This window comes from Macrobrachium nipponense, chromosome 44, assembly GCF_015104395.2.
Source record: "Macrobrachium nipponense isolate FS-2020 chromosome 44, ASM1510439v2, whole genome shotgun sequence".
Taxonomy (NCBI): Eukaryota; Metazoa; Arthropoda; class Malacostraca; order Decapoda; family Palaemonidae; genus Macrobrachium; species Macrobrachium nipponense.
Window position 1 is genome coordinate 42,828,771 of NC_087221.1, and position 27,500 is coordinate 42,856,270.

Below are 27,500 nucleotides of genomic sequence, written 5' to 3' on the forward strand. Positions count from 1 at the left end.
GTTGTTGTAGAGGCAGGTGTCCGTCGTGTTGTCCGCTTCCAGGCAGGAGAGGCACTCTGGAATCCTCAGCATAGGAGAGGTCACGTCTGGGACGCGGTACAGATGGCGCTCTCCGGGCTTGTCTTCCATGGTTGCCATGTAGTAACTGGAATATGAAAAGTGTGAACGATTATTGCAATGTAGAGCTTTGAGCATGGTTGTATTTAGAATGTAGTTGCCACGTAGTAGCTGAGGCACTTGAAGGATGAAGGGTAATTGCAATAATTGCATAATAAATGTCATGTGATATTTAGGAGACAGTTGCCATGTAGTAGCTGGAATACGTGACAGACGAATAGTAATTGCAATGAAATACTTAGAATAAAAAGCGAGTTTGTGGTTGCCATACAGTAACAATAGCTGGGATAAATAATGAAAGAATGAATAACGATTATCATGTAGTATTTTGAATGAATTGTATAGTGAATAATTAATGGTTGCCGTGTACAGTAGGAGCTGGCATACATATTATAACAAGCGTGAAAATATTGAATGAAATTTACTTCACATCAGCAAGAAATATAAAATAAAATGTAACAATTTTATGTCCAGTAGAATTTAGAAATAAATAAACATTGTATATATATATATATATATTATATAGTATAATATATAATTATATATATATACATATATATATAACAAAAACCACAAGTCCTTCTCACATGTAATTGCTGTTTTGGTCCCAGCCCAAGATCTTGGTGACCTCGAACGGCCCGTGGGTGATGGGTACGACCATGTGCATCCTGACGCTGTAGAGGTTGACATGCTTGAACTCCCCTTCCTCGCCGTCTCGAACAGGTAGGCGGACCAGGTAACTCTGCCCGTCGGCGGAGAAAATTGGGGCGTCGTACAGATCGACCCACCCGTGGCTGGAGTACTCCGTGTGGGTCTGTGGAGAGAGAGAGAGAGAGAGAGAGAGAGAGAGAGAGAGAGAGAGAGAAGGAAGGTCAGCGTTGTTCAACGAAGAATAATTGCAAAAAAATAGTTCAAATTAAGGGCAACTTCAAGAAAGACTCTATGTATTTATGTATATATATTCATCATACTTACGTTCTCGCAAAAGTACATGGGCTTCGAACAGGACGTAATGACCGAGATATTCTGGGCTCTGTTCATCCAAATGACACTGAGAGTGGTGATGTCGATCCACGTGACGGCGGTGAAGTAGTGGTCCCTGTTGAGAACCGATAAAATCAACTTCCACTGGAAATTGACGAGAGTTGATGGCGCTGGCTTCGGATACAGTATATAGTATATATATATATCGTTCGCTCGTGCAAGGATTCGGACTATTAGTTTGTCTTCTTCATCTAAGGATACTACTACCATAGTAGATTCACATCACCCGTGCATTTGACGTCTAGGCCAGTCCCTTACGACGCTTCTGATTGGCTGTTGATAGGCAAATGACAGGGCTGGTACCTCTCAGTCTCTCTTTCTAGAGTTCACATAGGCACCATGTATGTTCCACCTCTCCTGAAAGACGTACCGCTCAGGGGAGATGGAACATACATCCTGCCTATGTGAACTCTCTCGAGAGACTGAGAGTTTCCACCCCTGCAATTGGCTTATCAACAGCCAATCAGGAGCGTCGTAAGGGACGGGCCTAGACATTAGATGCACGGGTGATGTGAATGTACTACTAGTACTCGGTGATTTGCTAGAGTTTCGATAAACCTAATCCAATACTATCCTGCCTTTTTCTACTTCTGGTATAAGTCTGACGCTAATTTTACTTTTTTTGTAAACTATTTTCTTTTGTAAATTGTAATTCTCACAGTAATTTTATCTTTTTTTGTAAATTGTAATTTTTTCAATTTTATTCTTTTGAAAATTGTAGTGCTTTAAGTAATTCATTTTTGAAAATTACAATTCTTACACTAATTTTACTTTTTTAGTACATTGTGATTATTACAATAATTTTATACTTATTTTGTAGATTGTAATTCTTACTCTAATTGTACTTTTTGTAAATTGCAAATGTGATTACCAAAGCCTACTCAGCAATGACAACTACTATCTTTGATTATACTTTTCATCTAAATAGCAAAAAAAAAAAAAAAAGCTTTCATTGTAATAAAATATTTTGAAAAGTAACTTTGTACATTTAAAGCTATCTGCCATAACTAATATATTTTATGGTAATTTAATGATGATTAATGTAGCCACTAGAATATACGTCAAACATAACAAAACACCCATCATAATCTATGAAATGAAGGTATACATTACTGCAATGTATAGTACAAATGTGATAGTGTTTAGAGAGACATATAGTACAATGTTTACTCTTAAATACATCTGCTTTATATATGTATACACAAATACGATATATATACATATATATATACACATATATACATATATAATATTGAACCCTATAACCTAAAGAACCCTGCTACATTATGATAGGCTACCAAACACGAATCCTTGCATGAGAAGTCAGCAGCAGCACAATATTTTCCATTTAAAGATCTTTAACGACATCTTTTTAAAACACAGAAACACGAGGGTACTTTCTTTGAAAGAAAGGAACTGACATCAAACCAATTCGTGGAAGGATGTGGGGAGGGAGGAGGGAGGGGGAGGGGGAATCTCATCATGCAAGCATGCACAGAGGAAAATGGTTTGTGGGGGACGTCAAGTATATTATTACTGAATAACACTGAAAATACCCTCTTGGTGTATTTCTTTTACCTTAGTGAATCCAGGAGTGCGTGTTCTTGTGCAGATCGCCAATGAGGCACTGAGAGAAATTCAAGGAGGAAACTGGCAACAGTGTGTTTTAGGCTTTTAGAAATCAAGCGGTTGTGAAAAGTGTGATTTGCGTTTATAATGAATTTAGTTTATAGTACATGTAACTAAAGAGTGATGGAGTCCATTGCTTTTTTTTCCCTTTTAAAATACTATATACTGATCTCTTTTACTCCAAAGCGTAGCGTTGGTGTGAACAGCAGAGAAATTGAAAAAAAAAAATGTCTCATCAGTGAAAATAAAATTTAAAAAATCTGAAAACGTTCAGAAATACTTTGCTCGTATTTTCTAAATGTGATCAGATATTTTTTTTCTTTCACTGATGAGTTAGTGACGAAGGCGAGAACTGAAAGAAAAAGCCACTAGCTTTTTTCTTTTTTGTTTGGAATATTAAAAGGTAGCTATCCAGTATACAGGCTGTAGAGTGGTGCACCCATCAACATGGTATCGGAAATTAGCTTGAATTGCAGAAGTACTGCAGAGACTGAGCGAGATATTGACCTACTAGGTCTTATCAAAAATAGATAAAACTTATAACAGCACGAATCACTAAATTGGGTGGTGAAAAAATTGGCATCGGTGTAAATGTAAATACATAACATAGGAAATATATCTATAAATTATTATTATATAATAATATATATATATAGATATATATATATATAGATATATATATATATATATATATAATATATAATAGATATATATATATAATATATTATATACTTATCTATATATAAATATATATATAGATATATATATATATATATATATATATACTAATATTATATATATAAACGAGATCTTTCGAGATGCTGCTCGAGTCTCTTTTTCAATATTTACACCACTACGGATTTCCTCACCATCATAGGTCGTATTAGTAACGTAGGGGGTAATATGAACGTATATTATAATGCAAAGTGGGAATTATTGACAAGAGATCCTATCCAAGACTATTTGAACGCAGTCCCTAGCGATGACAAATTGGAAACCATGAACATAACCTTAGACATTAGCACCGATGACAAATTCAATGATTCGGGTAATTTAGCATTTTTGTATCTACCTGCATAATTTTTAGTATACTTCCCATTACAAATTACGAAAATAAAATGAGAAATACGCCAGAATAAGACAAAGACTAAATAAAATTAATACATCACAAGAAACACTGGATTGAAAAACATCGGAAAAGTACACTCGTAAGTAACTTGACAGATTCACCAAACGAAGAAGCGTATATCATCGCATACACACGCCCGTGTATATGTACATGTCACCACTTGTAAAAACCAGATTAGACAAACACAACAAGACTGGAGGAGGTATGAATGTCAGAGTCATCAAAAAATTCACTCCTGCAGACACAAGAGGTAAAGATTGGTCGAAATGACATATCCCTGGGGTCTCAATTGAACACATCATCAGAAAGACAATCGAAAGACAGAGACAAATAATGATGTAAAAAAAACAAAACAAGATACAAGAGATCATATTGCAAATGAGGGTGCCCAAGGATACAGCATTTCTGAGATGGGGGGGTGAGGAAATGAGGTAAAAGTATTACGAAAGGTATTTGAGAGAGTGGTTGAAGGAGCTACGTCTTTCTGATCAGCTCTTTGCAACCTAAACATGGGAGTTCTAGCAAAATGGCTGAGATATAGGCATACTGTACAAGAAAACTGTCTGCAAAGTTCGCTTAGGTAATTTTTTGGAATTAGGAACGTCATGGAAGAAGTAATTACAGCTTTCGAGTTTAAAATAGATCATTTTCACATTTTAATGAATGACAAGTATACAAAAAATACATTATGAGGTAGTTAGGTACTTTTATTTCGTAAGATTCTTGCCTTGATACGAAAGAGAACATTGCAGTTCAATGAGGTAAACAGCAATTTTAACCAGGTGTTTTATATATATACACATATATATATATATATATATATATATATATATATATATATATATATATGTATTTATATGCGTAGAACCTAAGCGTACTCTGCCCTAATGTCATTCCTAAGGACATCACATAATTGCTGGTTTCTAAAATAAAAAAAAAAATCCACTGGGCAACGCAGAGAAAGAAAGAAAGGAAGACAAATTTTATATATATATATATATATATATATATAATATATATATATATATAATTGAAATTTGTACAGTAAAAGAAATGGGAGTATCAGTGATCTTTTTATAAACAGAATCGATAGATCGACAGAAGTATAATAGGCAGACTGTAAAGTAGAGATAAGACAGACAGACAGACACAGACAGATGGCTGAATATCCTGGAAAAAGTCAGTAAGAGGGAAAAATGCGTTTATGTAAAGGCAAACGGGGTAGGCAGCCTAATGAGCGTTTCCTGCCCAAACCAGAGTGAGACAAGAAGGCGACAGAACCGCCTATGAAAAGAGGGAAGGTTACAGAGAAAAATATATAGAATAAAATATATGGAGAGTAAATACAGTGATTTATTGCAGAATGCCTAACAAGTAAATACATAGAGGAACACATAAAAGAAAACCACTGAACAAACAACAAACAGGGAAACAAACACAGAGACAGATAAGTAAAGGACACGACTGGAAATGAATTCTTTGCGATCCCAGCAAATTTGGCGTAAAAATTTTCCAATAAATATCAATCTGAAATAGTTTATTTATTTATATTTTTATAGAGGTACTGTCAACAGGAATTTATGGAGTCAATAAATCTATAAATAATCCTTAAACATATAACAAGACAGAAGTTTGATCAGAAATATTTAAAAAAAATGGGGTAGAAAGTATCTTGAGACGTATAAATATAAAAAAGCAACATTGTCATTCCTTATTCCTTAATGAATCAGACAAAGAATTGAAGCGAATATAGACTGTGATCTTTGGTTACAAGTCCATTAAACTTTTAAGGAATATAATTAACAACACGCTTCCTATCTTATAAAAGAGATGAAATGATTCGATAACCTCCCAATATCCTAACATATTCGGGTCAGATTTCCACTACAAGACTTGAAATCTGGGAGGCAACGAACAGAGTTCCCTTCCCCAGGTAGGATTGAATCCTACGATGGTCGGTCAATAAGATCAACCTTCCTCAGCTTTCAGTGAGACAGAGAAGTTACGTTCGTCTATTACAACGTTTTGAAACGGTAAATATGACCATACGACAGTGCATAGTTTTGCAATGTTTATATCCAACATTTATTAAGACAGTAATTAAAAATAATGGACCATCATAAAAAATTATTCAGGCCTAATTCAAACGTTCCGTTCAACCAAAGATCAGAGACATATTCATTTGAACGATCCAAAACCGTAATCGTATAGAATATTTAATTAAAAATATGCATTCCAAGGACAGAAATTAAACGTAGGGTATAAAAAGAAGCAGGGGAGAGAGAGAGAGAGAGAGAGAGAGAGAGAGAGAGAGAGAGAGAGAGAGAGAGAGAGAGAGAGAGAGAGAGAGAGAGAGAGAGAGAGAGAGAGAGAATACTGAAACCAAATACGAAATATTGTAAAAAAATTTAAAAATGATTGTAATTTTAACAGTGGAAAAGAGGTTATGGAGAGAGAGAGAGAGAGAGAGAAGAGAGAATCTTAAAACTCAATACGAAATATTAAAAAAAATTATCTTAAAAGTTTGGAAGTATAATGGTATGGAGAGAGAGAGAGAGAGAGAGAGAGAGAGAGAGAGAGAGAGAGAGAGAGAGAGAGAGAGAGAGAGAGCCTTAAAACTGAATACGAAATATTGTAAAAATGATTGTAGTTCTAGTGAAAACTTAAGTTTGGGAAGAGAGAGAGAGAGAGAGAGAGAGAGAGAGAGAGAGAGAGAGAGAGAGAGAGAGAGAGAGAGAGGGCTCTATACAAAAAGGTACGGCTACATAACACTTAACGGACGGGGAGATCTGTAGAAGAGGATGCCCTTCGTATGCCTTGAGAGTGGTAAAGTAGGGTTGGAAACGTTGGCTAACAGACCTGACATCCAAGGAGAGAAGAGAGAGAGAGGTGGGTAGAGACAGAGAAACTACGACCAAAAAAAAAAATGAGACACAAAAGAAATATATAAAAAAGAAACATTAAAAAAACCAGCGCTTAAAGCATCGGACGAACAACAAGCTCCTATAATTTTTTTTTCCACTGAAATCTGAACAATCTAGCAGGTTTTGGGGAATTGATGAGGTAAAGTCTGGTAAAGTAAGGGTTGATTGGACGGACGGAACAAAAAAAAAAAAAAAAAAAAAAAAAAAAAAAAAAAAAAAACAAAAAAAAAAAAAAAAAAAAAAAAAAAAAAAAAAAAAAAATCAAAGGGCATGATCAAAGGGTTAAAAAAATCAAAGGGGTCAAAATCCAGGGCAAGCCTTGCATATCCTAGCACGTATCAGAGGCATATATATATGAATATATATATAAAAAAATACAGGCAGCCCTTAGCAACAAACACTGACTTGAAGGGGGTTGATATCATGACTCTTAAGAAAAAAATATGTATCAGAAGCTTGGGATAAGTTACAAAATAACATGTATATACAAAGATAACATGTACAAAAATTAAAAAAACTATAAATATAAAAAAAGGAGCAATGCCGATAGCTTTTAGCGAAAATACACAGACTTGGGGAAAAAAAAATTGACAAACACTTTTACATTGACAACAGAAAGAGCCGATTCTCAGGAGGAAGGTACTAAACAGGGCGATCGGTCGGGGGGAGGGACGGGAGAATTGTGGTTGGGGGCGGGGGGTGAGTATGGGTACAGGGACACTTATTCGTAAGTTCTATATATTCTAGAAGGAATTCTATAGATTCTATCGTATCTAAGAGTGATTTCCCCATACATATATACATTCATATATAGGGAAACTATAAACACACTTGCTATACTTCATCTACTAAATGGAATACTGCCGTGACATGTAGTATGGTAAAGTTATTAAAATAATTTGTGAAAATGTATGTTAATAAATTTATAATAATTGATAAGGATAATTAAGAAATAAGGAAAGATAACTGAAATATTAAAATGATAAACAAAGCACACCATACTGTAGATTCCAAATATAATAATAATAATAATAATAATAATAATAATAATAATAATAATAATAATAATAATAATAATAATAATAATAAAGATTATACATCTTTACAAATGTATCAAGATTAAAGTAAAAAAAAGGGTTCTTATTTATTATTCCCAATAATAATAATAATAATAATAATAATAATAATAATAATAATAATAATAATAATAATAATAATAAAATAATAAATTAATTAACATTTAGGGGAGACACTTATGACATCCATAAAAAAAAACATTTACTACACGTTATGAAAAAAACCACCACATCGACTACGGAACTTCTCTTGTGTCTAATGCAAAGATAGTTTTCTGCGCCTCTCAAAGAGATAGGGGTAAAAAGATAATTTTTTCAAACTTTTTTTTATTAACTCTGCCTCTTCCATATAGTTTTTATTCAGCCAAAAGGGCGTGGTTATTCCTACGTAGAATCTCTCATAATTATTTTCCTCGGCATGGACAAAATCAATGCATTTCAAAACCCTAAAATAAACACAATGAAAAGTTTAGCTATGTATACAACAATCACCTGAGAAAAATTTAAGACTTTTAAAAAACTCAGCAGCTAAGAATAACAAATATAAAATCAATAACTGCTTATTGGTTCTCGGAATTAAGATGATAAAAAATAATCAACTGCCCTAAAACCTCAATAGTAAAAGGTAAAAAAATAAAAAGTAAATGCTTATTGGTTCTCGGAATTAAGACGACGATAAAAAATAATTACTTATTGATTCTAGAAAAAAATCAATGGTCATTTATTCAAATAAAATTGTATCATAAGAAAAACTATTACAGCCATTTAAATATCTCTTGGGACTTTTGTTGAAAACCCCAATTGAATCAATATGAAATCATGTAACACGCCTATTAAAGATTTGTTGTAGCATCAACAAGTAAAAAAAAAAGAATACAAACAAATTCAAGGAAAAAGAACTGAGACGAAGAAGAGCCTATGTCACGGAGCATTCCACTGTCATAATATCAAAAAACTCTATGCAAAAGAAGTATAGTTCACTTTAAAGGAGGGGAGGGAATTGAATAACTTCTTTCACTTGGAGGGGGCCAAAAAACATTTCTCTCTATCATCTATGATAAAGTGTGAATGCAAAAAAAAAAAAAAAAAAAAAGAAATAACCTAACGAAAAGATAAACAATGGATTTTTAAAACTATGGGCTATTTCTCAGCATGGATTTACAGACCAGGAAACCAAATCTCAAATCAAAATAATGAAATCATTAGTCATTATTAGTGTCACCAACTGTCTCAGCACCACGTACAAAAACCACCATTCCAGTCGGGAACATTCAGAAATAAAAAACACAAACTATTTCGAGTCTCGTACGTTTTAAGAGACAGAAAAAAACGAACTACTGTTCTAAAGCTACGACTATCATCGTTGTTGCTGTCTTGTGGAATAGTGAGTGATCTAAAGTTATAGATATTTTTTCTCTCTAGGCAAAACACATTCTTCCTACTTGACAAATGATTTGTATAAGAACCTTTCAAAAATGACTTGTTTTTTTTGGTGGTTTTCAAAAACGTCAATCGAGCCCAAGGTTCTGTCGCAAATACTTGGGGAGGAAGAAGATATTCCAATATCACAATATCAACTATTAAGAGGGGGAGCCAACGTAGTTTGAATTTTGGCTTCAAGATGGGATGAAAGTGCATGACATTGGCTGACGTTTTTAATAAATATCTTGCTGGCAATGATTAATAATGTAATACTTGACTAACATATTTTTAATTTAAAAGTGTCAATTTGAAAAGAATAGCTGAACCAGGAATAACTATTTTCAACTTTTACATTGGTGAAGATTCTAAAACTCCGTCTTCATCTCGCGATATTATAAAAAAACACCAGCCAGTAACATCATGCATTATTTATATGCGAACAGGAATCAGAACAATTCCGCTCGTTCCAAGAATTCCAAGAATTCCTAGCAAACATCTTGGTGGGGGGAAATATCAAGATACTTTTTTACTACTCCAACAATATCACAAGAATAAAAAAAAAAAAAATATATTCTCTTTGTTGGCTTGTGACAGAAAACGGAACTATGCATCTTCTCTCTGAGATGACAGGGGGAACTATGGTACAGGGGCGTCACATCAAAAGCTATGACATAAATCTGGTATCTACTGTTATAGTTATAGGCTCGTCTCTACTGCCATTCACGTTACTAAAAACGATTAGATATCGGTGAGGGGTGATGCCACTTACTAATAGGAAAAAAAATATATATAGAGTGAGTGAATAGATTAAAATACGAGAGTGGACATTTACTGCAAAGAAGGAAAAACAACATCCTTAACCGTTTTGATAATTTGTCTTCCTTTATGTCTTATAGATCTCTTTTTACCTGCTCCTTCATCTCTACGTTATGACGTTGGAAATCGTGATTGTGGCAAAGTATAAACAGAATCATTAGAATTTCAATGAATTTGGACATCAATATATCACAGAGGAGAATGAATTAGAGGATATGATCTGCAGAATAAGGGGAATTCCTCAATAAGTTTACTTTACGTTATCGATACGGGGCCAGATGGACGCCCATAGTGAAATATGGCAGAACGAACCCGTAGACTTTTTCCCGTCTTGACGGTGCCATATGCAAAAAAAGACTTCTATATCCAAATAATCAATGACTATTATTGTATCATTATTATCATCTTTTTCTTTTTTTTTTTTTGTTTGTGCTTCAAGTGTTGGTGCCACCAAGGCCAAAGAACTACGCTTAAAGTGAGACAACAAACGATTAAAACGTCGTTAATCCTCCCACACAAACCACACTGCGGAGTGCACTAACTGGTCTTTGACCACGTTCGGCGGCTTCAGGTCACGTGCCCTGAGTGACCTCAGGTCAGTGAGGTCAATAACCCACAAGGTTGCTTGTGGGTTTTTTTGCCCAGGCTGCAAGGGGAAGAAGAAGAGAGAGAGAGAGAGAGAGTTAGTGTTAATTAGCAATTAAAATTTTGGTCTCCATTGATGAACATTAAATAATATAAACTCTAAATCACACACCGAAATTTGAATTCAATTCAGTGGAAATATGATGATATAATAATAATAATAATAATAACAATAATAATAATAATCATAATAATAAAGCCGTTATCACTTGAAATGAACCGTTAAAATATTGGCATGGATTAATAAATATTAAGAAAAACAAACTCGAATCAAACTGTGAAATTTGAATATAATTCTGTTAAAAAAGACATCATTAAACTACTACCACCACCACTACTACTACTACTACTACTACTACTACTACTACTACTACTACTACTACTACTAATAATAATAATAATAATAATAAAGCCGTTATCACTTGAAATGAACAGTTAAAATATTGGCATGGATTAATAAATATTAAGAAAAACTCGAACCACACTGTGAAATTTGAATATAATTCTGTTAAAAAGACATCATTAAACTACTACTACTACTACTACTACTACTACTACTACTACTACTAATAATAATAATAATAATAATAATAATAAAGCCGTTATCACTTGAAATGAACAGTTAAAATATTGGCATGGATTAATAAATATTAAGAAAAACAAACTCGAATCACACTGTGAAATTTGAATATAATTCGATTAAAAAAGACATCATTAAACTAATAATAATAATAATAATAATAGTAATAATAATAATAATAATAATAATAACAACAACAACAACAACAACAACAACAACAACAACAACAACAACAACAACAACAACAACAACAATAATAATAATAATAATAATAATAATAATAATAATAATAATAATAACTAATAATAATAATAATAATAATAATAATAATAACTCACCTTAGGGTATTTGAGAGATCTTGTAACTGAATACTGGTTGTCAGGACCGTATTCGGGTATGGGCACGTCATCGACTAGGGTATCATTAATGGTGGCATATGCCAACATACCCCCATCTGGGGAGAACCACACGGCGCTGTTGCTGTTCAGAATTTCTTCTGTTTTGGGGCGAGAGAGAAACAGAATAACTGATAATGAAAGTTGTCAAAACTTGTACTACTAATAATAAAGAATAAGGCTAACAATGACTGATACTAATAGTAATGGAGAAGCAAATCCAGTTATGTAAATGTACATATATTTAAATTTAAAACTTTAAGGATAGCTTTCGGAATCTGTTCGTTTTCCCTTATCAATCAGACTGATAAGGGGAACCGAACAGATTCCCGAAAGCTCTCCTTAAGAGTTTTAAATTTAAATATATGTTCATTTAAATAACTGTGGATTTGTTCTCCATTTGAAGACTCGTGCTGCTAATAGTAATGATGTAATAAAAGTTATAATAGTTGTAATAACATTTATAATAACTTATAATAACAGTTGCTTAATATAGAATATATATATATATATATATATATATATATATATATATATATATAAAAGAAAATACGATGAACATAAAAAGAATGCTTTAGTAGACAATGCAAAGGTATGAAATATATGCCTATTATAAGCTTTAAATCTATCAGAGCTTCTGTTTACCATAACAATTGATCCAGTGTCATAATTAGAGTAAACCTTCACGACGCTTTTGCATGACTGATTGACAGATTCGCTTAATAATACTCTGGCGTCGCGCGACTATTTGCCATTGACGAAAACTGCAAAACCCAGCAATAAGAAAGAGAGAGAGAGAGAGAGAGAGAGAGAGAGAGAGAGAGAGAGAGAGATTGCACAAATAAATTTCTGGGTATAAATGAGTATGTGTGAGTGATTAGAGAGAGAAACAATAGTGTGTTTGTGTGTGAGAGGGAGAACTGAAAAAATACAGAACATAGTTTAATGAGCATATATGTATGTGCTTGTGCTTGTCAGAGAGAGAGAGAGAGAGAGAGAGAGAGAGAGAGAGAGAGCGAGAGAGAGAGATTTGAGGGGGCTAGCAATCCTCCCATTGGCTACGAACCTCGACACACAAGTAGTAGTAGTATTCGTGAAAGAGAGACCGGACATTCGATCAGCGGTGTGCATAATTCATCACACCTTCGCTCAGGCGACCTTTCTGCGAGCCTGGACTTAATGCCAAGCACCAGTGACAATTTTGGGGAGGGGGGAGGGGGTTTTTGATGATTCTGGTTGTCATGGTAACGGAGGTTTTAAGTGTCTCCTTGGGTTTTAACAGGACGCGAGCGGTATGGATTTCACAGGGGCAGAAAGGTTTTGGTGGTGGCATATAGGTTCTGGTGTTGTGTAGAGACCTTACAGACCTTACAGACCTTACATCTTGTTCGGGTTGCCCCAGGTCCCTCAGTGTGAGGCACCTCTAATGTCTACAGAGAGTTGCTAGTACATCTTCCGGTATATTTTGCATCTTCCAATCTTGGATGGTGGGCTGGGATGCAGTTTGAGATATTTGTCGAGCTTATTCTTAAAAAAAACATATCTACGCTCACTCCTGATATATTCCTCAGATGAGCTGGCAAACGCATTGAATAGACGCTGCATTATCGATGCTGGTGCGTAGTGGATTAACTGTCCTGTGTGCTTTCCTTATTTTTCCTGGTATAGTTTTGGGCACTATTAATCTACCTCTGCTTGCTCTTTCTGATATTTTTAGTTCCATGATATTTTCTGCTATTCCTTCTATCTGTTTCCATGCCCTGAATTATCATGTAGCGTTCTCTTCTCTTTCTAGACTATATAATTTAAGAATTGTAGTCTTTCCCAGTAGTCTAGGTCCTTAACTTCTTCTATTCTAGCTGTAAAGGACCTTTGACACTCTATTTGTGCAATATCCTTTGATAGTGGGGTACCATATCATATTGCAATATTCAAGTGGGACTACGAACATATGTTTTTTATAAAGCATAATCATGTGTTCAGCTTTTCTTGTTTTGAAGTGCCGTAACAACATTCCCATTTTTGCTTTACATTTTGCCAACAGAGTTGCTATTTGGATCATTGCATAACATGTTCCTATTCAATCATCACACCAAGGTCTTTAACTGCTTCCTTATTTGTGATGGTCTCATTATTAGGTCCTTATATGCATATAGCTTCTTTCTCTGTCTCCATAATTTATTGATTCAAATTTATCAGAGTTAAATACCATCCTATTTACCTCTGCCCAATCATATACTTTGTTAAGGTCTCTTTGTAGAGCGTTCCTATCTTCATCACAAGTAATTTCTCTACTTATTCTTGTGTCATCTGCGAAACTACTCACTACCGAATCCTTAACATTATTGTCTATGTCTTCAATCATAATAACAACAGTATTGCAGCTAACACCGTACCTTGCGGCACACCGGATATTACCTTGGCTTCATCCGATTTCTCGTCGTTTGCAATAAACTATCTGTTTTCTGTTGTGTAAAAATTCTTTTAACCATCTTCCTACTTATCCACGATATTGTGTTTTTCTAATTTCTTCGCTAATATATTATGGTCTACTTTATCAAAAGCTTTTGCAAGTCTAAACCAAATAAACATCGTTTCATTCCGCTTTTCATATTTTTGAATATGTTTCTCACGGTGACTAACAGTTGGGTTTGTGTACTTTTTCCGGGTACGAAACCATGTTGTCCTTTATTAAACAAATTATTTTTTATTAAATGTTTCATAATATTTTTCTTCATTACCCTTTCATACACTTTATCATATGTGATGTTAGACTCACAGGCCTATAATTACTTGCCTCTAGTCTTGATCCACTTTTGAAAGTAGGGGTAATATATGCTAATTGTGCTCATCATAAATCTTGCCTGTATCTACACTTTGTCTTAATAATATTGCAAGTGGCTTTGCGATAGAAATGAACTACTTTCTTTAACAAAAATAGCAGGATTCCATCAGGCCCTGCAGCAGCTCCATTTTAATTTCATTAATAGCCTGCACCAATATCAGCTTCATTAATATCTATGTCAGCTAAATATTCACTATTTTCAATCCTTACTCCCTAACTCATATCATTATCTTCATTATCTATTCTAGGGGGTGAATTCTCTCGTATATCGTTCTGCAGTATGTTGCAAATTTCCTTTTTTTCATTCGTTAATCTCTTAATTCTCAGAGGGTGGCCTATTTCTATTCTTACTTTTATTCATCTTTTCGCATATGAGTATAATAGTTTGGGGTTTTGCTTGATTTATTAAGGGGTAGGGTTCATTCCAAGTCCCGTTTTTCATTTTCTTTGATTGTATAATTTTTTGTTCTGCATTTTCTATACTTACTTTTAGTTCTATAACTTTCCATGCATTTTTTTCTTTTGCAAGACCTTTTTTCCACTTTCTGATTTTCTGGAACAAGATCCTTCTGTCTCTTGGTATGCATGAATGATGTTTACTTTTCTTCTTCGGTATATATTTTTCCACTATTTTCTCCAATATTTTATATAATATCTCCGTATTTACCCTTATGTCATCACTTACGAAAATGTTATCCCAATCTTTGTTTAATTCTTCATTAATTTCTGACCATTTTATATTTTTACTGTAGAAGTTGTATTTTCATATCCTTCCCACCTTTCATTTCTTGCTTATCTCTATTTTCACTTGCTTTGGAATGAATGTTAACTTCTATGACATTATGGGTCTGAAATACTCGCATTATAAACTATTATTTCTTAACATAATTCATCTCGTTCACAAATACTAGGTCTAAAGTATTTTCCTTTCTTGTTGGCAGGTGATTATTTGTTGAATGTTGTATTCTAGTAGCATATCTAATAGCTTTTCAAATTGCCTCTTATCTTCTGCACTACTATTACTCTCTTTTTTATTAGTATAAGTACAACCAATCCTCCTTATTCGTTCTTTCCATTCTACGAAAGGAAAGTTGAAGTCACCAGATAGGAGAATAGTCCAGTCCTTGTGATTTCACATATATCATCCAATTTTTCAATTATTAAGTCAAACTCTTTAGTATTAGGAGGTCTATATATTTACTATGTTCATCAATTTTTCAGATTCAAATTCTCACCGCTATTAGTTCACATTCTGAGTTACTATATTTCTCATATATTTTTCCTTGTTTTTGTCTTCCCATATATTGCGGTTTCCCCCTTGATTCCTATTTTTTCTATCTGATCTATAAGTTTGGAACCCTTTTATTTGATCATCATTCCAGTCTCTTGGGAATACCAGTTTCACTTATATTCATTAATATCTATTTTCTTTCATTTTGGGTTAGTTCTTCCTAAGTACTCTATTTTTCTTTTTGAGTTACTCGTAACTAAACCCTGCGCATCATCACTATGATGGTTGCGTGTTTTCTCTTCATTTAATACTGGTAGTAATAAGGATTTTACCCATGTCTCTTTCCTGTTCTGGTATGTTGTTCTTTTTTTCATTCCAGAAATTTCGACATTAAAAAAATCCAACTTTTCCATAATATTTGATCTTCCTTCATCATAATTATTCATTTTGTGTCTGAATCTGCAATTTTCTCCGTTTCTGCAATATCCTCTTGCATAATAAATACAGTTATTATCTCTTGAGTAGAATTTCGGAGCTGATGCTTTGAAATTGTTTTGCTGACACCTCTGCATATCTCATTGGTGGTTTGCTTTTCTCTTTTACCTGATATTCTGATTTCTCTCTTTATTTGTTTCTTTCTTATTTTGGATTTTATTACTTGGTTGGTTATTTATTGATTATGATTCATGGCTACAGGGTGCATATATTTGCATTTTTTGTCGAACTTACATCCTTTTCCTTCTTTTAGGTTTTACATATTTTGGATGCAGATCTCTGCAATATCCCCATATCCATCTAAGTATGCACATTTACCATATATTCATAGTTTGACATATCTTAGGATGTTTGTAGTAACATCTTTCTCCAAATCTGCAATTCCCTCTTTTCAAAAGGTTGCAGATTGTCTTTCTTGTCTATTTTTTCCTCTTTCCCGTCATTGTATAGATCTGGGTAGAGGCCTCTTCGGGATTTGCTTTTCTGTTGTCATATCGTAATTTATTTCTTCGTAGGTATGCTGCTTTATTGCCTCATATGTAGTATCAATGAGTATCTCTGCATCCATACTTTTATCTTGTTCTTTGTTTTCCTTATTTTTTTCTGTCATTTCATTTTCTTTACTTCTCTTCCGTTTTCCTCTTGTTCTTTTTCTTCTCTTCTTCCTCTTCCTCTTCTTCTTCATCCTCAACTATTGTACATTCAATCTTGATTTAATAAACATTGTCTATCCATGATAGACATGTTGAACAAAAAATTCTTGTATCTTTTCTCAAATCTTGTATTACCTCAGCACATGTGGATGGGTCGGAATGTTGCATGCAGCACATTTCTGATTAGGTTTTGTGGATTGACTATGCTATACCAAACCTTACACAGTTTGCATGCTTTTGGCATCTTTTTCCTAATGCATCAATTAGGATATTCACAAGATTCACCTTATTCATTTTCTTTGTCGGAATATGTTGGTTTATGTATATTTTCTTTATGAGTCTCTTGACCACTTGGATTTTATTTGGAACTTCTTCAATTATTTTCAAGATGTTTTCATTAGATTTGTTCCAGTTTGAAGGATTATATCCTTCTAATATATCTATGAATGCTTTGTATCTTTTTGGTAGGACTGTTGCTGATTTCATAGATGAGAAATGCCAGTTCCCTTCCTGCTACCATCTCGTATTGCGAATCTGCTAAACACGCCAAATTACGCCAACTCTTCCCGCAGTTGGAACTTACTGCCATCTTGTTCGATTTATAGTATTACACTTGATAAACTAACTTAGAAGACGCTTTATCCTACTATTTTCACACTAATCTTATCACCGATAAGTTCACGAACACTTCTAGATATTTCTCAAATTCTAGTCGTATGTTAACTTGTGATATCTGTTGATTAATCTGACTTCACGCGGGTACGTCTCACCAAGCAAGATGGCTACTACGAGAGAGAGAGAGAGAGAGATAGAGACGAGAGACCGAGGGGAGGAGAGAGAGAGAATGAGAGAGATGAATGTGTGTATTAAAATATATATATTATATATATATATATATATATATATATATTTAGATATATAATATATATATAGATATATATATATATATATATCTACTATATATATATATATATATATATATATATATATATATATGTATATGTATATGTATGTTATGCCTCACACATACGCACACACATTTTTTATATATATATATATATATATATATATATATATTTGTGTATGTATATGTATGTATGTATGTATGTATGTATATATATAATCACCTTGAATAACTGATGTTTCTCACAGTATCTTATATTAATTCTCTTTTTATCATACAGTATTCGTTTTTTCAACCACCCAAGACGGAGGCCCACACATATATAAAAACATACAGATGTACACGTACACAAACACATTTCACCAGGCCCGATATACGGTACCGGTTATGAAAATCATTTACCGGTTTTGCTTCTCAGACCATCGGAAAAGTCGTTATGGGGAGGGAAAAAAAAAAAGAGAAATCCCCTTTTTCTATGAGATTATAAATGTCTAGCTGTTCCTACCTCGAATCTTCGTCGTAAATATCTATTTCCCTTAGGGGGGCAAGGAAGCCAGATTCTGGAGGCCTTATCTTGTTCTCCTGGTCGTTCGTGATTTTGTTTTTGTAATCTTCTATTTTGGTGTGGAGGGCACAGCATTTTACGGTCCGTCCTCAGATCTTGAAAAACTCCTGAGGCTAAAGAGCTGCATTTTGGTATGTTGATCATGCACTCTCCAATCATCAAACATACCGCATTGCAGTCATCTAGCTCAGTAGTTTTTTTAAAAATTTTATTTAAGCTTAAATTTAGCCATAAATCTGTCAAAGGATATAGGCCAGGTCACCACCGGGCCATGGTTAAACAACTCCATTACCTATCTCTCTCTCTCTCTCTCTCTCTCTCTCTCTCTCTCTCTCTCTCTCTCTCACTTTATACCCTTACCTTCGTAAACCCAGTCGGGCACGCCGTTGTATATGACCCCAGGAATTCCAGTATTCGTAATACGGTGGACAGTCTGCTCAGTGACCGTCTTCTTGTAGAGTATGTTGTAGTGATCGTCTACCATGACGATCCCCGATCCCACGGGGGTCCACTGGGCCAGTATTAGGGAGGGGTGACCCCTGCTGTCCGGGGTAGGGGTCAGAGGGAAGTGGTGCCTGCGAAAAGGAGAATATTACTGGACTCGAATGTCAAGAGTTATTTTTGCTTATTTGTTTATTTTTTTTGTGTGTTTGTTCTAAGGCCTGATTTGGCAAGTTGTGTTTGCATCAAATTGCTATATTATAAAGTAGCAGGGAGTGTTTCTTACTTGTCATATCATGAAAATAATAGGTGATGATTCTTGCTTGTCATTTCATGGGAGACAATGTGTAATGTTTCTTATTTGTCATACTATAAAATATCAGGTAATGCTTGTTTCTTATATGTCATTTAATGAAATAATATGTATATAATGTTTCATATTTGTCATATATAATAGTGGGTAATGTTACTTATTTGCCATACTACAAAATATCAGGTACTGTTTGTTTCTTATATGTCATTTAATGAAATAATGTATATAATGTTTCTTACTTGTCACAGAGAATAGTGGGTAATGTTTCTATTTGCCATACTATAAAATATCAGGTAATGCTTGTTTCTTAGTCATTTCATGAAACAATGTGTAATTTTTCTTCTTTGTAATGTCATAAAATAATTGTTAATGTCTGAATTATTTTTCACATCAATGACAAGCATCAAACATGGAAAGCTTATCACAATAAAAAACGGAAATTTTTGACACAAATGAATGCATAATCTTTCATAATGACCAATTCTCTTCACTTTTGACATATGTTTATGAATGCGGGCTTTTTTGCCCTTCCACTGTTGAGGACCAATACGATATATGAATTTTAGTCCTTCACTGTCATGAATCTTCTCATATTAATTAATGAAGGGGAATCCAAAGTCAGCAAATTTCACACATTGAGTTGAAGTATTAAGGTACCGTGAAATTAACCATTATTGTGAATTGTGTAATTGGATGAGAGAGAGAGAGAGAGAGAGAGAGAGAGAGAGAGAGAGAGAGAGAGAGAGATGAAATACCTAGTGAGAATCAATATAGGGACAGAACAGATGAATTCTATTAAAAAAAAAAACTTTCAATATTTACGGCTTTTGACAATTTGAATTGTGAAAGGTGATTTTATCATTTATAAAAGCCCTAAGGACCGACGTGCATATATATATATATATATATATATATATATATAATATATATATCTACATATATATATATATATATATATATATATATATATATATATATATATATATATATATATATCTTTATATATAGACAATAATATAGAAGTACCTTAAAAGCTAATGAAAGCAGCCAGTTCCTACACTAAATAAGCCTAACCAAGTCTTATGAATCTTATCATTAAAACGTAAATACCGTGGCTGATAATTCTTTTAACATTGTCACGCAGTCGGCGTGTCTAGCCTTCATCGATCCAGGAATACCTAAGTCTGAGGCGGGGGAGGAAGATTTTCAAATGCGTTCATTCCTCGAGGTACTAGGGATAGTTCCTAATTATATAAAAAACAATCCAGTCTCGTAAAAGTGAACGGAATTGTGAGAAAAATATAAAATAGATAAATTAAACAGAATCAAAGAAAAAAAGTATATCGAGAGTCATAATAAAGTTATATTCGTGACAAATCTTAGGTCCCAGCTGGAATGAAGCATTCAATCTTAGGCAGCCCATGATAATAATATATTAGCCTGTTAGGTGACTGACAAATAATACCCATTAGCCAAGCCTCTGTAACACCCACATTCAGGGAAAGGTACAATCATCTTGACAAACTTCCCTTGAGTGACAGGAGTCTAGGCTGATGACAAAGTAATCCAGTCTAATTTGCCAGTGCTGAGACGAATGGCGAAGGTAAGGAGAGAGCCTTTATATTATTTCAGGATGGATTTGTGTGTGATATACCGCAGGATAAAAATGCAAAAGACGGAAAACTGTTGAATTGTTATGAATACGTATCTAGTAGTTTATCAACATGCAAATTAATCGACCCTTTTTGTGCATTTTCTGGGACGTGATGCTTTTTGTAAGCCTCTAAATAAATATCATTTAACACAAGGCACGAATGTTTGTTAAAGGTTTCATGAGGATGAAACTAAAAGAACGAAACCAAACTATACTTTGCAACCGACCATAAAATCATTTTCCAGTGCTATAACCAGCTTTTTGTAAGCCTCTAAAGAAATACCATTTAACACAAGGCAGGGAAATCCTTCTTTCTTTAAGGTTTCACGAGGATGAAAGATGAAAATATAATTTCCATCTGGGAAACTAAAAGAACGAAAAAAGCAAAATATACGAGCGCTTTCGAAGACAACAGTTCGCGTTTTTGCAGCCTCCTAAATTCTGCAACCTTGTCAACTTTGCAACAATGTAAATTTTGCATATAACTGCGCTCGTGTGTTAACTGTTTTACTGAGACTTACGTACATAAAAGTCAGTTAGGGAATTAATCCTTGATTTTATTCATTTCCTGTTCATGCAAATGTCTCACTGGATTTTGGAAGCTAAAACCTTTTAGGTACAAATGTGTTACTGTCCTGGAGAAAATGAGTCGTTGCTCAAACTTGCAAACAGATTATAGAATTCTGGTCTGACAGGCAGTGAGTCACAATAAGGCGTGGAAACAACCAGAAATGGTAGCAGTGGTATTTGAATAATTTTCTTGTAGTTTTCGAAGGCGTGAAAGCTTACAAATTTTGGTTTTATGGAAACTTTTACCATCTGTAAAACATTATGTATGTATGTATCTTTAAATGTGTGTATGTGTGTTTGTGTATACTCTCGTTTTTTTCATCTGTCCATCCGCCTGTGGGGTTTTTGTATGGTAAAACTGCGTCCCGGGCTGTAGATGGTTACGCTATGTGTAAGTTTTAGGTAAATAAAAGGATATCTGGGCGTACATTTGCAACTGAAAAGTGTTTTAATAATTTACTGTATGCGAATTGCACCCTTAATATTCGAAATAGGATATTGTTATAATCGTTGAATGTAAGCTGAATGTAACTGTCTAAAGCCCGGGACGCAGTGTTACCATACAAAAACACCACAGGCGGATGGACAGATGGAAAAAAAACAGAGTATAGTTATGCATGCATATAAGTATTTTTTAAGTAAAACTCGTATAAGGTGAAACACGCAAATATTACTTTTATGAAAAACAAACTTCCCAGAACAAAGACTCCAGTTACATCTCGAGTCGAGTCGAGGAGAGAGAGAGAGAGAGAGAGAGAGAGAGAGAGAGAGAGAGAGAGAGAGAGAGAGAGAAATGAAAGGGAAGTAAGAAACAGCTTTTGTTTTATAGTCTATAAGGGAACGGTACCCAAAGGGTTGCGCGCAAGGCGTCTAAACGATCTTATAGACTCCCATCTGGTTTTATAGGAGAAAGGTTCAGAGCACAGTTATTTATTTTTATGACCAGTTCGCGCGCGCGCTCGTGTGTGCGTATGTGTGTGTGTGTGTGTGAGTGTGAGTGCGTGTGTTTAAACTAAGGTCTTGGTATGTTACCTCCGAGTTTATATATCAACAATTTTTTCATTAAATAAATTATATGCTTTTACCCCATATGTGTATTTTTCCGCACGAGAGAGAGAGAGAGAGAGAGAGAGAGAGAGAGAGAGACCTTACCTTACCTTACAGACCTTACAGTTCGTTCGGGTTGCCCCAGGTCCCTCAGTGTGAGGCGCCTCTAATGTCCTACCAGAGAGTTGCTAGTACATCTTCCGGTATATTTTGCATCTTCCAATCTTGGATGGTCTGGGATGCAGTTTAGATATTTGTCGAGCTTATTCTTAAACACATCTACGCTTCACTCCTGATATATTCCTCAGATGAGCTGGCAACGCATTGAATAGACGCTGCATTATCGATGCTGTGTGCGTAGTGGATTAATGTCCTGTGTGCTTTCCTTATTTTCCTGTATAGTTTTGGGCACTATTAATCTACCTCTGCTTGCTCTTTCTGATATTTTTAGTTCCATGATATTTTCTGTTATTCCTTCTATCTGTTTCCATGCCTGAATTATCATGTAGCGCGTTCTCTTCTTCCTTTCTAGACTATATCAATTTTAAGGATTGGTAGTCTTTCCCAGTAGTCTAGGTCCTTAACTTCTTCTATTCTAGCTGTAAAGGACCTTTGTACACTCTCTATTTGTGCAATATCCTTTTGATAGTGTGGGTACCATATCATATTGCAATATTCAAGTGGACTACGAACATATGTTTTATAAAGCATAATCATGTGTTCAGCTTTTCTTGTTTTGAAGTGCCGTAACAACATTCCCATTTTTGCTTTACATTTTGCCAACAGAATTGCTATTTGATCATTGCATAACATGTTCCTATTCATCATCACACCAAGGTCTTTAACTGCTTCCTTATTTGTGATTGTCTCATTATTAGGTCCCCTATATGCATATAGCTTTCCTTCTCTGTCTCCATAATTTTATTGATTCAAATTTATCAGAGTTAAATATCCATCCTATTTACCTCTGCCCAATCATATACTTTGTTAAGGTCTCTTTGTAGAGCGTTCCTATCTTCATCACAAGTAATTTCTCTACTTATTCTTGTGTCATCAGCGAACTACTCACTACCGAATCCTTAACATTACTGTCTATGTCTTCAATCATAATAACAAACAATATTGCAGCTAGCACCGTACCTTGTGGCACACCGGATATTACCTTGGTTTCATCCGATTTCTCATCGTTTGCAATAACTATCTGTTTTCTGTTGTGTAAAAATTCTTTTAACCATCTTCCTACTTTATCTACGATATTGTGTTTTCTAATTTTCTTTGCTAATATATTATGGTCTACTTTGTCAAAAGCTTATGCAAAGTCTAGATAAACCACATCTGTTTAACATTTTCCTCTCTTTTCATATTTTTGAATGTTCTCACGGTGGACTAACAGTTGGGTTTGTGTACTTTTTCCGGGTACGAAACCGGGTTGTCGCTATATTAAACAAATTATTTTTTATTAAATGTTTCATAATATTTTTCTTCATTACCCTTTCATACACTTTCATAATATGTGATGTTAGACTCACGGCCTATAATTACTTGCCTCTAGTCTTGATCCACTTTTGAAAGTAGGGGTGATATATGCTAATTTGTGCTCATCATAAATCTTGCCTGTATCTACACTTTGTCTTAATAATATTGCAAGTGGCTTTGCGATAGAATGAACTACTTTCTTTAACAAAATAGCAGGGACTCCATCCGGCCCTGCAGCAGCTCCATTTTTAATTTCATTAATTGCCTGCACAATATCAGCTTCATTAATTTCTATGTCAGCTAAATATTCACTATTTTTTCTTCCCTTACTTCTATATCATTATCTTCATTATCTATTCTAGGGGTGAATTCTCTCTTATATCGTTCTGCCAGTATGTTGCAAATTTCCTTTTTTTCATTCGTTAATCTCCCTTCAATTCTCAGAGGGCCTATTTCTATTCTTCTTTTATTCATCTTCTTCGCATATGAGTATAATAGTTTGGGGTTTTGCTTGATATTAATAGGGTTTTTTCTTCCAAGTCCCGTTTTTCATTTTCTTTTGATTGTATAATCTTTTGTTCTGCATTTTCTATCTTACTTTTTAGTTCTATAACTTTCCATGCATTTTTTTCTTTTGCAAGACCTTTTTTCCACTTTCTGATTTTCTGGAACAAGATCCTTCTGTCTCTTGTATGCATGAATGATGTTTACTTTTCTTCTTCGGTATATATTTTTCCACTATTTTCTCCAATATTTTATATAATATCTCCGTATTTACCCTTATTCTCATTCGAGTCATGAAAATGTTATCCCAATCTTTGTTTAATTCTTCATTAATTTCTGACCATTTATATTTTTACTGTAGTAAGTTGTATTTTCCATATCCTTCCCACTTTTTCATTTCTTGCTTATCTCTATTTTCACTTGCTTTGGAATGAACTGTTAATTCTATGACATTATGGTCTGAAATACTCGCATTATAAACTATTATTTCTTTAACATAATTCATCTCGTTCACAAATACTAGGTCTAAAGTATTTTCCTTTCTTGTTGGCAGGTGATTTATTTGTTGAATGTTGTATTCTAGTAGCATATCTAATAGCTTTTCAAATTGCCTCTTATCTTCTGCACTACATTACTCTCTTTTTATATGTATAAGTACAACCACAATCTCCTATTCGTTCTTTCCATTCTACGAAAGGAAAGTTGAAGTCACCAGATAGGAGAATAGTCCAGTCCTTGTGATTTCTACATATATCATCCAATTTTTCAATTATTAAGTCAAACTCTTTAGTATTAGGAGGTCTATATATTACTATGTTCATCAATTTTTCAGATTCAAATTCTACCGCTATTAGTTCACATTCTGAGTTACTATATTTCTCATATATTTTCCTTGTTTTTTGTCTTTCCCATATATTGCGGTTCCCCCTTGATTCCTATTTTTTCTATCTGATCTATAAGTTTGGAACCCTTTTATTTGATCATCATTCCCAGTCTCTTGGGAATACCAGGTTTCACTTATATTCATTATATCTATTTTCTTTTCATTTTGGGTTAGTTCTTCTAAGTACTCTATTTTTCTTTTTGAGTTACTCGTAACTAAACCCTGCGCATTCATCACTATGATGGTTTGCGTGTTTTCTCCTTCATTTAATAATGGTAGTAATAAGGATTTTCCCAGTGTCTTTCTGTTCTTGGTATGTTGTTCTTTTTTTCATTTCCAGAAATTCTGACATTAAAAAATCCAACTTTTCCATAATATTTGATCTTCCTTCATCATAATTATTCATTTTGTGTCTGAATCTGCAATTTTCTCCGTTTCTGCAATATCCTCTTGCATAATAAATACAGTTATTATCTCTTGAGTAGAATTTCGGAGCTGATGCTTTGAAATTTTTTGCTGACACCTCTGCATATCTCATTGGTGGTTTGCTTTTCTCTTTTACCTGATATTCTTGATTTCTCTCTTTATTTGTTTCTTTCTTATTTTGGATTTTATTACTTGGTTGGTTATTTATTTGATTATGATTCATGGCGCCTACAGGGTGCATTATATTTGCATTTTTTGTCGAACTTACATCCTTTTCCTTCTTTTAGGTTTTTTACATATTTTTGGATGCAGATCTCTGCAATCATCCCCATATCCATCTAAGTATGCACATTTACCATATATTTCATAGTTTTGACATATCTTAGGATGTTTGTAGTAACATCTTTCTCCAAATCTGCAATTCCCTCTTTTCAAAAGGTTGCAGATTTTGTCTTTCTTGTTGCTATTTTTTCCTCTTTCCCGTCATTGTGTAGATCTGGGTAGAGCCTCTTCGGGATTTGCTTTTCTGTTGTCATATCGTAATTTATTTCTTCGTAGGTATGTTGCTTTATTGCCTCATATGTAGTATCAATGAGTATCTCTGCATCCATACTTTTATCTTGTTCTTTGTTTTCCTTATTTTTTTTCTGTCATTTCATTTTTGTTTACTTCTCTTCCGTTTTCCTCTTCTTCTTTTTCTTCTTCTTCTTCCTCTTCCTCTTCTTCTTCATCCTCAACTATTTGTACATTCAATCTTGATTTAATAACATTGTCTATCCATGATAGACATGTTGAACAATTCTTGTATCTTTTCTCAAATCTTGTATTACCTCAGCACACTGTGGATGGGTCGGAATGTTGCATGCAGCACATTTTCTGATTAGGTTTTGTGGATTGACTATGCTATACCAAACCTTACACAGTTTGCATGCTTTTGGCATTCTTTTTCCTAATGCATCAATTAGGATATTCACAAGATTCACCTTATTCATTTTCTTTGTCGGAATATGTTGGTTTATGTATATTTTCTTTACGAGTCTCTTGACCACTTGGATTTTATTTGGAACTTCTTCAATTATTTTCAAGATGTTTTCATTAGATTTGTTCCAGTTTGAAGGATTATATCCTTCTAATATATCTATGAATGCTTTTGTATCTTTTTGGTTAGGACTGTTGCTGATTTCATAGATGAGAAATGCCAGTTCCCTTCCTGCTACCTCATCGTATTGCGAATCTGCTAAACACGCCAAATTACGCCACCTCTTCCCGCAGTTGGAACTTACTGCCATCTTGTTCTGATTTATAGTATTACACTTGATAAACTAACTTAGAAGACGCTTTATCCTACTATTTTCACACTAATCTTATCACCGATAGTTCACGAACACTTCTAGATATTTCTCAAATTCTAGTCGTATGTTAAACTTGTGATATCTGTTGATTAATCTGACTTCACGCGGGTACGTCTCACCAAGCAAGATGGCTACTACGAGAGAGAGAGAGAGAGAGAGAGAGAGAGTTTAGGTCATGGTACTGCACCTTCGATTTATTATAATTAACTGTAGCGCAAATTGTAAATTCGTATAAAAAATACATCTGGCACCTATTATATATGGCCAAAGATCAATTGACTGTTATATACCAAAAATAGTTTTACACACACACACACATACACAAACACACACACACGCTTTCAAGGCATTCCCAATCCATCTT

At 34.0% G+C, this 27,500-nt stretch overlaps 1 protein-coding gene across 1 annotated transcript in view; it reads right to left on the reverse strand.

Moving 5' to 3' along the window:
• The window catches only part of LOC135204249 (dipeptidyl peptidase 4-like), a gene marked incomplete in the record, with an annotated part of 468,438 nt that overhangs the window by 8,254 nt on the left and 432,684 nt on the right, over positions 1-27,500 (reverse strand). The window contains 6 exon segments of the mRNA XM_064234365.1: positions 1-145; positions 705-931; positions 1,093-1,216; positions 10,700-10,803; positions 11,721-11,878; positions 18,831-19,045. The exon segment at positions 1-145 is cut by the window's left edge and continues 93 nt beyond it. Of these exon segments, the coding sequence (XP_064090435.1) occupies positions 1-145; positions 705-931; positions 1,093-1,216; positions 10,700-10,803; positions 11,721-11,878; positions 18,831-19,045 (973 nt within the window).